Below are 15,455 nucleotides of genomic sequence, written 5' to 3' on the forward strand. Positions count from 1 at the left end.
TATGTATTAAGCCCTTACACAAAAATCAGCAGTTAATCCTATTCCATTCTAATAAATATGCTATAAATACTATCTTAAAGGTGAGAGTACTAAGGCTTAGATCATCTGGATTATAACACATTAACAAATATATAATAGTATTATTTAAGTAAGAAAATAACATTGAAATGTATGTATTTTGAAAACTTCTATTTATAATAAAGATAACATTTTTTGTTCAAGGAATCAATCTATATGATTAAAATCATTTTTACTTTATTGTATTTTTTAATTTTTAAAGGAATACATTCTAATTGCCACAATTAAAAAATATAAAAGTTTATAAAGGCAGGATTAATAAGTATGATAAATAATAATATATACCAGATAATTAATATTATAATACAGTGGTCCACTTTATGCTTTGGATATAACCCTTGCTGCTCTGCCACTGCAATTTATTTTAAAAATGGTCATGTTTCTTTCTCCTCCACTCTCCCTGCCCCTCCCAAATATCTCCCTGTCCTGAATCTCAGGGGAAACAGACTTACCTTTCTTCCCCATCCTAGGCAGAATTATCTGACCCTGAATACACACCCACCATAGGAACTTTGGAGGTGGTACCAGAAGATCTCAGAAGTGACTGTCTCCCAAATTAACAAGTGAATTACAACTCCAGAGAATCCTTTGAATCACCTCTTTAAAGTCCCCTGTTCCTGCTGATGTGCAGAATCAGCCTTTGGGACAGGAGTTCCCTGTATTTTTTCCCTTGCTAGCAAAACAATAGCCCACATTTTTTCTTTTTCTCAAAACTATGTCCTCATTATTGAATTGGCATCAGGGACAAAAAGACTGAGCTTTTGGCAACAAGCCTTCAACATACAGGTAAGAACATATAATTGCCATCACCACAGAGGCTACTCTTCTGCTCTCAGGCACCCCTTCTACCCAATAAATAAATCTGATTTATTGCCATTCTATACAATAGATTAATTTTGCAAGTCTCTGAAATTGATTATCTATATTTATATAGTAGTTTTTGTCTGGTCTCTTTAGCTCAACATAATCGTGATATGTACATCTTTTTTTGTTTTGTAGTTGAAGTTCATTCATTTTAATTAGTGTATAGTATTCTATTTGTGAGTCTGCTACTTTTTGATGGACATTCCAGTTTGATATTATTATAAACCATGCTGCTGCTAGGAACAGCCTAATCCATTACTTTAAGTGAACATCTGTGGACTTTCTTGTTGAACTTGTGCATTGATGTGGAATGGCTATGTCAAAGTTTTTTTTTTTTTTTTTTGTGGGGGGGTGTGTACTGGGGATTGAACTCAGGGGCACTTGACCACTGAGTCACATCCTCAGCCCTATTTTGTATAATATTTAGAGACAGGTCTCACTGAGTTTCTTAGCCCCTCCCTTTTGCTGAGACTGGCTTTCTTTTTCTTTCTTTCTTTTTTTTTTTTTTTTGAGAAAATAATGCCAAGACTTTATTCCCTGCATCCTTGTGTAGAGGCAAGTCTGCACTCTTAGGAAACAACTAGAACTCTGCATTCACATCTACCACGTTCAGCCCAACTAGAGGGAACAGAATGAGGGGAAAACCAGGCACCAGACAGAAGGAAAAGTCACTTCATTTTCTACTGACAGTATTCAAAGGTTGCTTCAAATTAAACAAACACATTTAATCATTCTTGCAGCCAGGCCTCGCTGAGGGAGATCTCTGCCGTCCCACAGTGCAGCAGGGTGACTGGGACTTGCAAGCACAGCGTGCTGAGGGCAAGGCCCACTTTCCTTGTATTTTCATATTCTTTTAAACTCTGTATTTCAGTCTGTGAAGGTCCAAGTAGTTCTTTGAGGGATTAAAGTAGGAATAAAGGGAAGCCAACATCCACCCCTGAGAACGGTGACTCCGTTGCACACGAACGGGGGCTCCCAACAGCTCCCAGTCAGTGCTCTCCTGTCTGAACATAGTCTTCTGTGACCTGGGTCAGGGTGCTCAGGTACTGCCAGCCCAGGGCAGCCAAGAGCAGGACAAAGGACAGGTGCAGCGGGGAGTAGTGGCTTCGGGAGATCAGCTGGCAGTTGGGAAGATTCTGCGTCCTGATGGTGGAGATGATGTGCCTGGTTTTACTGGAGGACGGGTCCGAGCTGGGGATTCTGTGATAAATCTCTTCCATATACTGGTATATTATGGCCTTGACAGCTGGCATGTTGGTGGCATCCATCATCAGGGTCACTGCTTGCCCCTTCCGAATCTTCACCACCCCTTTGAACACCTGCTGATTATTGTAGCAGGCCTCCAAGGTAGCAATGGCCATCACCTGTGGAATAGCACAGAAGTTAAACACACTCTGGTTCCGGAGTCTTGACAGGTAGGTGATGACATCAGGGATGTGGTGCAGGGCATTAGTTATCAGTTCATTCAGGCACTGCACTGCCAAGTCAATGTTTTCTGGCTTAGCAAAATCCCCCAGCTTCTTAACATACCTGCTCCAAACCTCCTGAGGCCAAAACTCTCTTCCTTCTCGCTGGTCTTCCAGATAATCACGAATGATGTTTGTTTTCTGCAGAAATAATCCCATAGAGTTTGCAAGGTTTACGTCTTCACCAACTACAGGGTCTTCAAACTCCGAGGCCGAGAACAGACGAGAAAGGCCAATTCCCACCAGCCCAGCAACATAGTGACAGTACTTGTCCCACTCCCGTTCGGAGGTCACGTTCTTATCCAAAAACTCTGCCATTCCAGTTCCCATTCTCTGGCAGGTGTCAGCAATCACTGTTTGATATTTCTTAGCCAGATTTCTAAACTCCAAGGAGATCGTGGGGAAGTCCTCCAGCACTTGCCGGTCCTTCTCCTTGCTCTCCATGAACCGCCAGTCTGGATCGTAAAGGAAAGTGTGAAAGTTGTGCAGCAGTGGGACCTTTTTTTCCACACTGATGGTCATGTCATCTTCCAGGGTGTCCAGAGCTCGGAGAACCAGATAAAAGATGCATACTGCATGGCGCATTTCCCCATCCAGTGCCTGGATGCAGCTGCGAAACTGCGACTGGTCTGGTTCAGATATTTGTAGCAAGTTTTCAAGCTGCTGCTGAGAGAGTCCTGGTCCATCTTGGGTATCACTTTCCACCTGCCCCCCATCCGGAAGCGCAGCAGGTTGTAGAACTCCTCCGGGTGGCCCAGGCACTTCACGAACTCCATGCTGCGGGATGGCGGCGACGGGCTATCGGGGATCACTGCTCAGGATCTCTCTGAGACTGGCTTTCAACTGGAGATACTCTTGCTTCAGCCTCCAAAGCTGCTGGGATGCACCATCACACCTAGCTCAAAATGTATTCATGTGTTACTGATTTAGCAAAAAAGACCAAAGAGTTTTCCAAAATGACTGTATTGAAACTGTGGAGTTTCTTCCCTTTTCCTGGAGGGTGGGGTCTGCTTAAGTTACAGGGCTCTTCAACTGATTTCTTCTCCATTATCACTGAGTGATGTGTGGCAGCTCTTAATGGTGTTGAAGCAGATTCCAGCTTCTCACTGCCAATTTATTTTTTTCTGACTTCTTGTCTTGCAAATTGTAAAATAAAAATCCACACATGAAGATGAGTGAGTGTAAGAGTAAGATTTATTAAGTGTGAATAGAAACGGAACTCCTCCTGGGTGAGAGATAGGGGTTGTCCCTTGAGATTGGATTTAAAGAAAAGAACCAACAGTAAGCTGCTTTCAAGAGACTCATCTCATAGGAAAAGACATCCACGGACTGAAAGCAAAAGGTTGGGAAAAACATAACCACTCACATGGACTATAGAAACAAGCAGGGGTTTCTATCCTCATATCAAATAAAGTAGATGTCAAGCCAAAATTAATTAAAAGGGATAAAGAAGGACACTACATACTGCTTAAAGGAATCATACATCAACAAGACATAACAATTATATGTGCCCTAAACAATGGAGCATCTACATTCATCAAACAAACTCTTTTCAAATTCAAGAGTCAAATAAACCACAACACAATAATTCTGGGTGACTTTAACATAACTCTTTCACCACTGGATAGATCTTCCAGACAAAAGCTAAAAAAAGAAACTATAGAACTCAATAATACAACAATAACTTAGACTTAACAGACATATATAGAATATTTTATCCATCAATGAGTGAATAGACTTTCTTCTCAGCAGCACATGGATCCTTCTCTAAAATAGAGTATATATTATGCACAAAGAAACTTTTAGCAAATACAAAAAGTAGAGATATTACCCTGCATTCTATCAGATAATAATGGAATAAAATTAGAAATCAATGATAAAATAAAAAATAGAAGCCACTCCAACAGCCAGAGACTAAATAATACGATACTGAATGAATAATGGATTACATAATACATTAAAGAGGAGAATAAAAAAATCTTTTAGGTAAATGAGAACACTAATAAAACATATCAAAATCTCTGGGACACTATGAAGGCAGTACTAAGAAGAAAGTTCATTGTATGGAGTTCTTTCCTTAAAAGAAGAAAAAGTCAACAAACAAATGACCTAGAATTACATCTCAAAGCCCTAGAAAAAGAAGAACAAATCAATACCAAAAGCTGTAGAAGACAGGAAATAATTGAAATGAGAGCTGAAATCAATGAAATTCAAACAAAAGAAACAATTGAAAAAAATTTACAAAACAAAAAGTTGCTTCTTTGAAAAGATAAATAAAATTGATAAACTCTTAGCCATGCTAACAAAGGGAATGAGAGAGAAAACTTAAACAACTAACATCTGTGATAAAAATGAAAATATCATGACAAACACTATAGAAATTCAGGAGATAATTAGAATTGTTTTTGAGAATTTGTACTCCAATAAAATAGAAAAATATCAAAATGATTGACAAATTTCTAGAATCATATTATTTTACCAAACTGAATCAGGATGATATACACAAGTTAAACAAATCAATTTCAAGCAATGCAATGGAAGACACCATCAGAAGCCTACCAACTAAGAAAAGCCCAGGACCAGATTGATATATAGCTGAGTTCTATAAGACCTTCAAAGAATAACTAGTACCAAATTTCCTCAAATTATCCCATGAAATAGAAAAAGAGAGAATACTTCCAAACTCATTCTATGAGGTCAATATCACCTTCATTCCAAAACCAGAGAAAGACATAACAAAGAAAGAAAACTATAGATCAACATCTCTAATTAACATTAATGCAAAAATTTTCAACAAAATTCTTGCAAATCAAATACAAAAACATATTCAAAAGAGTGCACCATAATCAAGTGGGTTCATACCAGGGATGCAAGGTTCGTACAAAATACAGAAATCAATAAATGTAATTCATCATATCAAAAGACTTAAAGATAAGAATCATGCGATCATCTCAATAGCTGCAAAAAAGCATTAAACAAAATACAGTTTCATGTCAAAACACTAGAAAAACTAGGGATATAGGAACATATCTCAACATTGTAAAAGCTCTCTATCCTAAGCCCCAGGCCAACATTATTCTAAATAGAGAAAAAAATGAAAGCATTTTTCTAAAAACTGGAACAAAACACATCTATTTAACATAGTCTTGAAACTCTAGTCAGAGCAATTAGACAAAAGTAGTTATAGGGATATGGATAGAGAAAGAACTCAAGCTATCACTATTTGCCAATGACATGATTCTATACCTTAAGCATCCAAAAAATTTCACCAGAAAACTTCTAAAACTAATAAATGAATTCAGCAAAGTAGCAGGATGTAAAATCAACACCCATAAATCCAATGCATTTCTGTGTATCAGTGACAAATCCTCTGAAAGAGAAATGAGGAAAATTAGGAAATCCCTCTACAATGAAAATTACAGAACACTAAAGAAGGAAACTGAAGAAAAAATTTAGAAGATAGAAAGAGCTCCCATGCTCTTGGATAGGCAAAATTGACATTATCCAAATGACTATACTACCAAAAGCATTATACAGATTTAATGCAATTCCTATTAAAATCCCAATGGAATTCTTCATATAAATACAAAAAGCATAAGATAGCCTATTCAACAAATGGTGCTTGCAAAACTTGAAATCCATATGTAGTAAAATGAAATTAAACCTCTATCTCTTACCTTACACAAAAATCAACTCAAAGTGGATCAAAGGCTTAGGCATTAGAACAGAGACCCTGAGCCTAATAGAAGAAAAAGTAGGCCCAAATGTTCACCATGTTGGCCTAGAATCTGACTTTCTTAACAAGGCTCTTAAAGTTCAAGAAGTAAAATTGAGAATCAAGAAATGAGAGGATTCTAATTAAAAACTTCTCAGAAAAGGAAATAATCAATAATGTGAGGAGATAGCTCCCAGATTGGGAGAAAATCTTTATTACATGAACCTCTGATAAAGCATTACTCTCTAGGATATATAAAGAACTCAAAAAAAAAAAAACAGTAAAAAAATCAATAAATGGTCTAAAGAACTGAAAAGACACTTCACAGAAGAAGAAATACAATTGATCAACAAATATATAAAAAAGTGTTCAACATCTCTAGCAATTAGAAAACTACACTAAGATTTAATCTAACTCCTGTCATAATGGCAATCATCAAGAATACAGGCAACAATAAATGTTGGCGAGGATTTGGGGAAAAAGGTACACTCAGACATTGCTGGTGGGACTGAAAATTGGTGCAACCACTCTGGAAAGGAGTATAGAGATTCAGAAAACTGGGAATGGAGCCACCATTTGACCCAGCTATCCCACTCCTCAGTTTATACCCAAAGGATATAAAATCAGCATACCATAATGACACAGTCACATCAATGCTTATAGCACCTCAATTCACAATAGCTAAACTATGGAACCAACCCAGGTGTCTTTTAATAGATGAATGGATCAAGAAAATGTGATATATATATTTTTTTCAATGAAGTATTACTTCATATATATATATATTTTTTTCAATGAAGTATTACTCAGCTTTAAAGAAGAATGAAATTATGGCATTTGCCAGTAAATGGATGGAGTTGGAGAATATCATACTATGTGACATAAGCCAATCTTACAAAACCAAAGGCCAAGTGTTTTCTCTAATATGCAGATGCTAATTCACAAAAAGGCAGGGGGCACTACAGAAGAATAGTGTTACCTTAGATTAGGTAGAAGGAAGTGAAGGGAGGGGAGGGGAGGGGAGAGTATGTAGGGATAGGAAAGATAGTAGAACAAAATAGACTCTCTCTCTCTCTCTCTTATATATTATATATATATATATGACTGTGTGACCAATATGATTCTGGAACATTTACATTCAGAAAAGTGGGAATTTATATCCCATCTATATACGAAAGTGCATAAATGCATTCTAATTTCATTTATAACTAATTAAAACAAACCAAAAATTAAAAAAAAAACACCTTTACAAATACACCTAGGCATCTGAGTACCCCATGACCTAGACAAACTGACATATATGGTTAAATATCATACTCTATTTATACTCATGTCTATGTATATAGACATATATAGTTAAATATCATACTCTATTTATACTCATGTCTACTAATATGTAGACTCTCTTTGCTTTTGACATAGTTACCATTTATATTCTTCATAGAAATAGAAAAAGCAGTAATAAAATTCTGAGAAGTGTCTCTTAATTTCTCTTTGAATTTCTCCAATATATTCTGAGAATATTTTTTTTTTCAAAATTTAAATTAAAGCCTTACACAGTGGTGTACACTTGTAATCCCAGATATTCTGGTGGTTGAGACAGGACAATTGCTTGAGTATAGGTTGATTGAGGCAACCTGGGAAACATGGTGAGATGCTGTCTTCAAAAAAAAATTAAGTCAGATTTTGTTACCCTCATTTTAAAATGCATGAACTTCTCCCCCAATTCCACTGTGACAAAAAATAAAACAGTTCTTGCAAGCACCTCAAATTGCCACATTATCTAATCAGAACTTAATCTCCTCTCTGCACCTTCCTTCATTCTACTCCTTTACTGTAGCATCTTTATTACTATTCACATTCTGCTCTGCTTACTTTTGTTTGGTAGGACGAGTTGTTATTTACTCTCTTATAATTCCACAGTTCCCAACAGAGTTAGGGGAATAATTTCTCCACGGATTTTCTCTCAATGATTTCAAGAACCATTAGTACTCTTACCAAACCAATAATTAAAATTGCAAATTGACATTAATCCAGGATTTTAATTCTACTATCCTTGAATATTTATTAGATGGCATTTTAATATAAAGGAGAACTCTTTACCTTTTCCTCCCTTTTCTATACACTAAGTAATATTATGAACTTATGGACTCTATTTTTATTGATTTAATAGTTTGTAATTTATTATTGGGGTTTTTTTTTGTGCTTAAATTTCCCCAACTAGTGACAGTACTACTCCTTTTGACAAGTTCCTCTGACAAATGTCTTTAAGACTTTGAACAATGACTTGCTTTCTGACTATCTCTCTTTCTTTTTATTTTATTCATTCATTTGGTTAGTTAGTTAGTTTCATTGGCTTTATTTTTTAAATACCTGACAGCAGAATGCATTACAATTCTTATTACACATATAGAGTACAGTTTTTCATATCTTTATATATAGAGTATGTTCATGCCAATTCATGCCTTTATATATTTACTTCTCTCTCTCTCTCTCTCTCTCTCTCTCTCTCTCTCTCTCTCTCTCTCTCTCTCCCTCTCTCTTTCTCTCTCTCTCTTTCACAAATACACACACAGAAAACACACACACACACACACACACACACACACACACACACGTGGACCTAGTTCACTTTGTGCCTTCCCTCTCCCAGAACCAGAATCAGTCATTTCCTCACAAGTACCTTAGAGAGAAATGGTGCATAAGAACCATTGTCTTGGGACTATGAATCCTCTTGCCATTCATTTATGGTATATTTTGCAAACATTTCTCTCTAATTTTCTTATTTGTCTTTTCTCAATGCTTACAATTTTGGATTCTTTAAAAATATATACTATGTAGTATATGGATTTCCAGTTATAATTAGTCATAGTTAAGAACTTAGACTTGGGTTATATTAAAGTTCATCTCTATTTTCTTCTTGTATCTTATGGTTTTATTCTTGACATTAACATATCTTATTTATTTAAAATTGTTTTGCTGTTTGCCATATGAATTAAATTTTTTATATTTATTTTTTAGTTATAGTTGGACACAATATCTTTATTTTATTGATTTATATGTGATGCTGAGGATTGAACCCAGGGCCCCACATGTGCTAGGCAAGTGCTCTACCACTGAGCCAAAACCCCAGCCCCTGGATCAAATTTCACTGTTTTTCCAAATGATAATTTATTTTTTCAGTTTCATTTATTTTAAATTACAGTTTGAGATGGTACTTTCCCTGTACTTGTGTTCATTTAATTTTTGTTTTATTTTTATGTAATATCATAGTAGTTTTCATGTTTCCTGAGAAATAGTTGACAAGTAAGAATTGTATAAATTCAAGGTACATGATGTAATGTTTTGGTACACATATAAAACCTGAAGTGATTACCACAGTAAATCCACAATTAATTACCATCATCAAATAGATTGTGTTTTGGGGTGTAATGAAAATATAAAGGAGACACAGAGACAAGATGCAGAGCCAGAAAAAAAAAAAAATGTAAGAATGGCAGAATAGCCAAGATGCCAGCTTTGTTTATATCAATAGGTTACATTAGGTTACTGGCATCAGTAATACATTATTGTTCATTGTGTCATTAGGCAGGTTACAGAGTTAGCAACATTATGCAGCTTATTCCTCAGTTACATACTATAGTTGCAATGTGTAACCTTAGGAGTTTTATGTAGCTCTCAAGAAAGCCCATTGTTTAAAGTTACTGTTAGCAGGCAGGTCCAGAAGCACCAGGGCTTGATGAAACATTGTATTGTCTAACAAGAGAGTTTCCTTATTCCCAGGAACTGTGTGCCGGAGATCAAGGTCGAGGCTGAAAAGACTGTAGCACACAGGCTCCTCAAGCAGGGCATTGCTATCACATCCAGGCATTCTGTGTCTTTGCACAGAAACATCCTAGTCACCAAGCTTGCCAAAGTCATGAAGCTATCAAAGACCTCAATCCCAAACATAGAAACCTGCATGGGGGCGGGGTGAGAATAGAGATTAACTTTTTGCAAATTTCAACTATACACTACAGTGCATCAAACATAATGACTAGAATATTCTTTGGGTCTCCAAAACTTATTCATCTTATAACTGAAGGGTAGGTAACATTTTACTCAACATCTCCACATTACCACCCATCCTCCACCACCACCTATGATAATCACTCTCCTGCTCTGAGATTTTATGACACCATGCAGCATTGTCTTTGCCACAATGTTTTAAAGACAGAAGCTTTGCAATGTACTTTAATATCTGGAAGAACTATTTTATATTCATGTCAGGTTTTCAGGATGTTCATAGGTACCTTGAGCAGTAAATAAATCATTGCTTTGAACTATGTAATCAAGGACAGCTAGAAGCCTCTTCTTGGAATCTTTTGGTGAGGGACCTCACAAGAAACACCCATCTGCAAGGTGACTACCTGTTGATAGGGATAATTCCAGTGCTCAACATGGAGAAGCCTTGAATTCAAATAGCAGCTTCCCAAAGAGATGGGCTGAAACTGATAAGCCTACACCAAGCTTTTTTTTTTCCTCAGATTCATCCTGTTTACTCAAGAAGTCCTTTCATAGTGAATTCCTTTGATGTTTAAAACCTATAGAATAAACATGCAGACTCTTGGTTTTGTTAGAACCAGACTCCACCAGAACTGATTTGCCCAATGAGTCCTGCTTCCACTTATAAATAAATCTTTATTTCCATAATTTCTAATTTTCCCAATATGACCCACTGCATGTGCTCAGAAGAACTGTTCAATTAAGGTGCAGGTATGCTGTCAGACATATGTATTATAGTGTGCCTTCTGCAAAATGAACTTTGCAATCAATTTGTTTTCTTATAAAGGAAAAACATTTATGCTATCTATATATGTTGGGATTATTCTCAATTTCTCTGTTAACTTGGAGAGACTTGATATCCACCAGCAAGGAATATTTTTCTGTTAATGGTGACTTCCAGGAATGTGTTAATTTTTTTTCATACTCTTTTTTTTCATAAATCCTCTCAAATTCCCCCCCCAATTGTATTTTATTGGTGCTATTATAAATGGAATATTTTATTCCACTGTATCTTCTAATTTGTTACCATGTTTTTACACATTGATTTTGGTTATTAATTTTCTACTTATTGTCTTCAAAATTTTCCATATGGTTTGTACTAGTTTTACCACTGATTCACTTGGATTTTCCAGATATATTATGTAACCTGCCAATAAATGTAGTTAAGTATCTTCTCTATTGTAAGGGTCTGGTGAAGAAAGAGACCACCAAGAGACTGACTTATGCAAATGCAGAAGGGGATTTATTTATTGGGGATCCGGTCCAGCGTGCTGGGGCTCCTGGCCCACTCAAGAAGTGAGAGCAGCCAAGAGCCCAGAGCAGAGATTAAGCAGTGCTTAAGTACACTTTTTGGGGAGGGCGGGGGCTTTGCATACATCAGAACAAATCAGCATGAGGCAAGGGAAAATTGAACAACAACTCTCATACATGATTAGCACATTCATTGGCGGGAACAGGTCGGGCAGGGGTGATTGGTCACTCCTAAGCGGGGTACACATTCAAACTGATTGGTTCAGGCCCTGTATACCTACGTGACAAGCTGCACAGGGCCCTAGGCTAAATGGCCAGTAGGGTGTTGTCTTAACTATCTCAGGAATTTCAGGTTCTGGGTGTAGCAGAGGAACTTAACAATACCTGGTCTTTCACTTTTTAATTCAGGCTTTGCAGCTTAGAAGCAACTTTACAATGCCTGGTCCTTTACATTTTAACTCAGGCTTTGCAGCTTAGAAACTTTACCCTTTCACTATCAATTGTTGTTTCTAGGTATTTTCCTTTATTAAAAATTGAATTGGCTTCTACTTATAACACAGTGTGAAATAGTAATAAAAATAGCATTCTTGCCTTGCTATGAACTTTTTAGTGTTTCCCAATAATGTTAGATGTTGATTTTAGGAATGACCAAGTCATATTTTACTGGATGCATTAATTAGGAATAGATCTAGAATTTTGTCAAGGGACTTGAACTGAAGTCATTTATGGAGATAATCACATAATTATTCCCTCCAATAAAAAACTCATAGTATAATATAAGAGACATTGAGGATAGAATAATACTGTCAATTGTTGCACGTCAAAATATAGGAGAAGCTAATAAAATGAAAAATTGAAGAAACTATGTTAGGGAGTTTTCCTGATTAGGAAAAGTGAATTTCCATGTCTAGGAGGACTATGAAATCCTAGTCATGACAAAAGAAAACCCCACATTAACATCATTGTCAAATTGCAGAATTTCAAAGAAAAAGAGTAGTAAAAATAGCAATATCGTCCATAATCATGTTGTTGTAAATAAAACAAAACAAAACAAAAATGTTTTTGTAATCTTAATGTGACAAAATCGAAAGTCTGACAATAACCAAGTATTGGTAAAGAAGTGAATTGTTGAAAACTTTTACAGAGAATGAAAGTTAAGTTATTACAAATATAATTTAGAAATCAATTTAGTATCTTGTGACAAAAAGGTATCCTTTTGATACCGCTGTTGACCGGTGACGAGTTCTTGCTTCCCCGATGTTGAAGAATAACACCAAAGAAGGACGCCGAGGCAAGGCCAGAGTAGAAATTAGAAGTTTATTAAAGGACAGCAGAAAAGAATTCTCCCGGAGGAAGAAGGGGACCCAAGAGGTGGAATCCGTGGAAGGGCTGTTGTTTCCCCTTTTTATAGGTTTGGTGATGGAATATAGGTTGGAGGGCCAAAAGGGCAGGAAGGACTTTTGGGATGGGCTTATCACTTCTCTGGGATGGGCTATCTCCAAATCTGTTGGGGGCTGTTCATTAATACTTCTTTGAGGTGGACTTTGGCCTAGGGCCTTTTGGGACTTCATTAACATTCCATGAATTGTCCTGTGTTTTCCCTGAGTCATTCCCAGCATGGCCTCCATTTTAGATTTCACTGCATATTAGACCTGATTTACCTAACTACACTGACTACCTAACTTTAAATCTGGCTTCACTTTGACACACAAAAATATGTCTAGAAATTGTACTTCTAGAGAATTTATGCACATGCTCATCATCAGTAGATTTACATGAAAATAGAAAAAACATTGATTGAAATATAATAACAATGAAAATACCTGCCATGGGGATAATTCAGTACATATTGATGTATTCTTACACAGTGAGATACAATATGCAGCAGTGAAAAGAACAAAATACCACTACATTATATATAAAAATCTTTAAAATAGATGTAGGAAATAGAACAAATCACAGCATACTTACAGTAAAATATACTTATATCAATTGAAGAACAGGCAAAACTACACATTGTTTTACTTGGGGATAAAACACATTTTAAAACAGAGAAGAAAAATAGTAACACAATATTTAGGATGAGTCTTCACTTTGGAAAACTACAGGTAGCAGAATATGCTTGGAAAAGGGTATACAGGGGACTTCAAATGTATTGGTATTTCTCATGCAATGCTGTCAAACAACAGTTTTTATTCAATGAAAATTATCTAAATAATAGTTGGATATGATTGATATTTTCATTTGCAATAGGTAATAATAACAAATTGTTTTAGTCAGCTTTTGTGCAGCTGCAGCTAAAACTTGAATATCATCCAGTTTATTCATATCAAAACATAATTCTGTAACAGTGTTTCCTTCACCTTCTGAATATAGCCCTCATTGTTCTAAAGTTTATTTTTAAACGTTTTTTTTTCTCTTTTCTACTCTCTACCCCTCCCTAACAAGATTAGAGTGTTACCTTTTCTTCCCCTAATTAATTGTCTTTGAACACACCCATTACAGGAAGGAGATGCCTGCTGAGGATCTGGGAAGTGAATATCTCCCAAATTAACAAGTGAATCCTAGCAAATGTGGAATGTAACTCTTGAAGAGTTTCTTTACAACTCCCTGTCCCTCAAAAAAGGTTGTGACTCAAAAGAGTCACAACCTTTGGGACAGGAGTCCCCTGTGTGTTTCTCCTTTGCTAGCAAAGCAATAAACCTTTTTTTTCCTTTTTCTCAACATTCTGTCCTCATTATTAAATTGGCATTGATTGGCATTGGACACAGGGACCGAGCTTTCAGATACAACACAACATAACATATATTCCCTTTTCTACTAATTTTATGACCAAATGGAAGAATCTCAATTCAATATGATTACAGTGGTAAAATAGGTTCTAATTTTAATTAAAATCTGTTTATTAGGGGAATATGAAAGACAGGCCATAAATGACAATTGAGATAGGCCAAAATATTTTCAATTTAATGTTTCTTAGTCTTAGCGTTGTACAGATTTTAATATTATGTTCAAAGAAATCCTCTCAATCTACAGAACTTTTAAAGATATATACTCCTATTCCAAAAATCCACTTACCTGATATGGAAATTTCTGAACATGTGTTATTTCCAAAGATTGTATTATTTAGTTTATGACTGTCATACTTCAGCAGTGCCCCTTCCCTCTATAGCTCACTGCACTGCAACCTGAGCTTCAGAAACCAAGACTGAAGAGATTTCTATGTTCCCCTTCCCATAATGAGTGATATAGATTTGTAGAATGCATTTCTTTGCCAGAAAACAAACAAATAACAACAAGAATAAAACCCTGAAACACTACATGTTCCAGGAAGAATTATTCAATTGTTCTATACCTCTTTCTAATTATAGCTGTCATATTAAATCTCATTTCTTGAACTGCTTCTATATCTTAATATGTTAACAGGTAGAAAAGCTAATAAGTTGTAAATAATATCAGATGTTGATAAAAGAAGAGGTAAAAGAAAACATCTGAAAGTTCTGAGTTTGTAGAAATAACATGCTCCCATGAAGAATAGTTCTCCTCATCAGTACTTCAGATCTCTCTCCTGATGTGTTAGAGGATAATGTGTCAGTGATAAAGCACCATTTTTCCTTCAAGTGTTCTTTCAGTTGAGGGCCTAGCCTAAATGTTGACCCATGACAGTTCACCTAAGCATATGGAAGAGTACAAAACACTATTTAGATAGTCCAAAACTCAAATCCCATATAGTTTTGTTTTTTATTAGAAGAATAATAAAACATATCACTAACTTTCTAATACCAGAACATACAACTACCTAGACTTTATTTTTTTTTTTTATAACTTGACAATTACTATTTAATCACATGTCCCTTTCATCATTGTGGTTACCAAGTTTCAATGAAAAGAATCTCTTTTTTTTTTTTCAGATAGACAAATGTTTAAATTCCATTTAAAGATGACAGCTTAAGTAAGACACACAAAAAGAAAGCATATAGTTGAGCACCCATGTTTTCAAATAAATCATTTTATTTAATTCTGACATTAATAATTTG

The 15,455-nt window shown here is 35.7% G+C and overlaps 1 protein-coding gene across 1 annotated transcript; it reads right to left on the bottom strand.

Annotated features, from left to right (window-relative positions):
- Window positions 1-1,456: 1,456 nt before the first annotated feature.
- Window positions 1,457-3,206, bottom strand: LOC308657590 (squalene synthase-like). Its single transcript, XM_081309387.1, is given in 2 exon segments — window positions 1,457-3,016; window positions 3,019-3,206. Coding segments are annotated over 2 exon segments (1,251 nt in total). The 5' UTR covers window positions 3,185-3,206; the 3' UTR covers window positions 1,457-1,931.
- Between the last annotated feature and the right edge of the window lie 12,249 nt (window positions 3,207-15,455).

This window comes from Spermophilus citellus (assembly GCF_964194105.1).
Source record: "Spermophilus citellus genome assembly, chromosome: 10".
In the NCBI taxonomy this organism is placed as follows: Eukaryota; Metazoa; Chordata; class Mammalia; order Rodentia; family Sciuridae; genus Spermophilus; species Spermophilus citellus.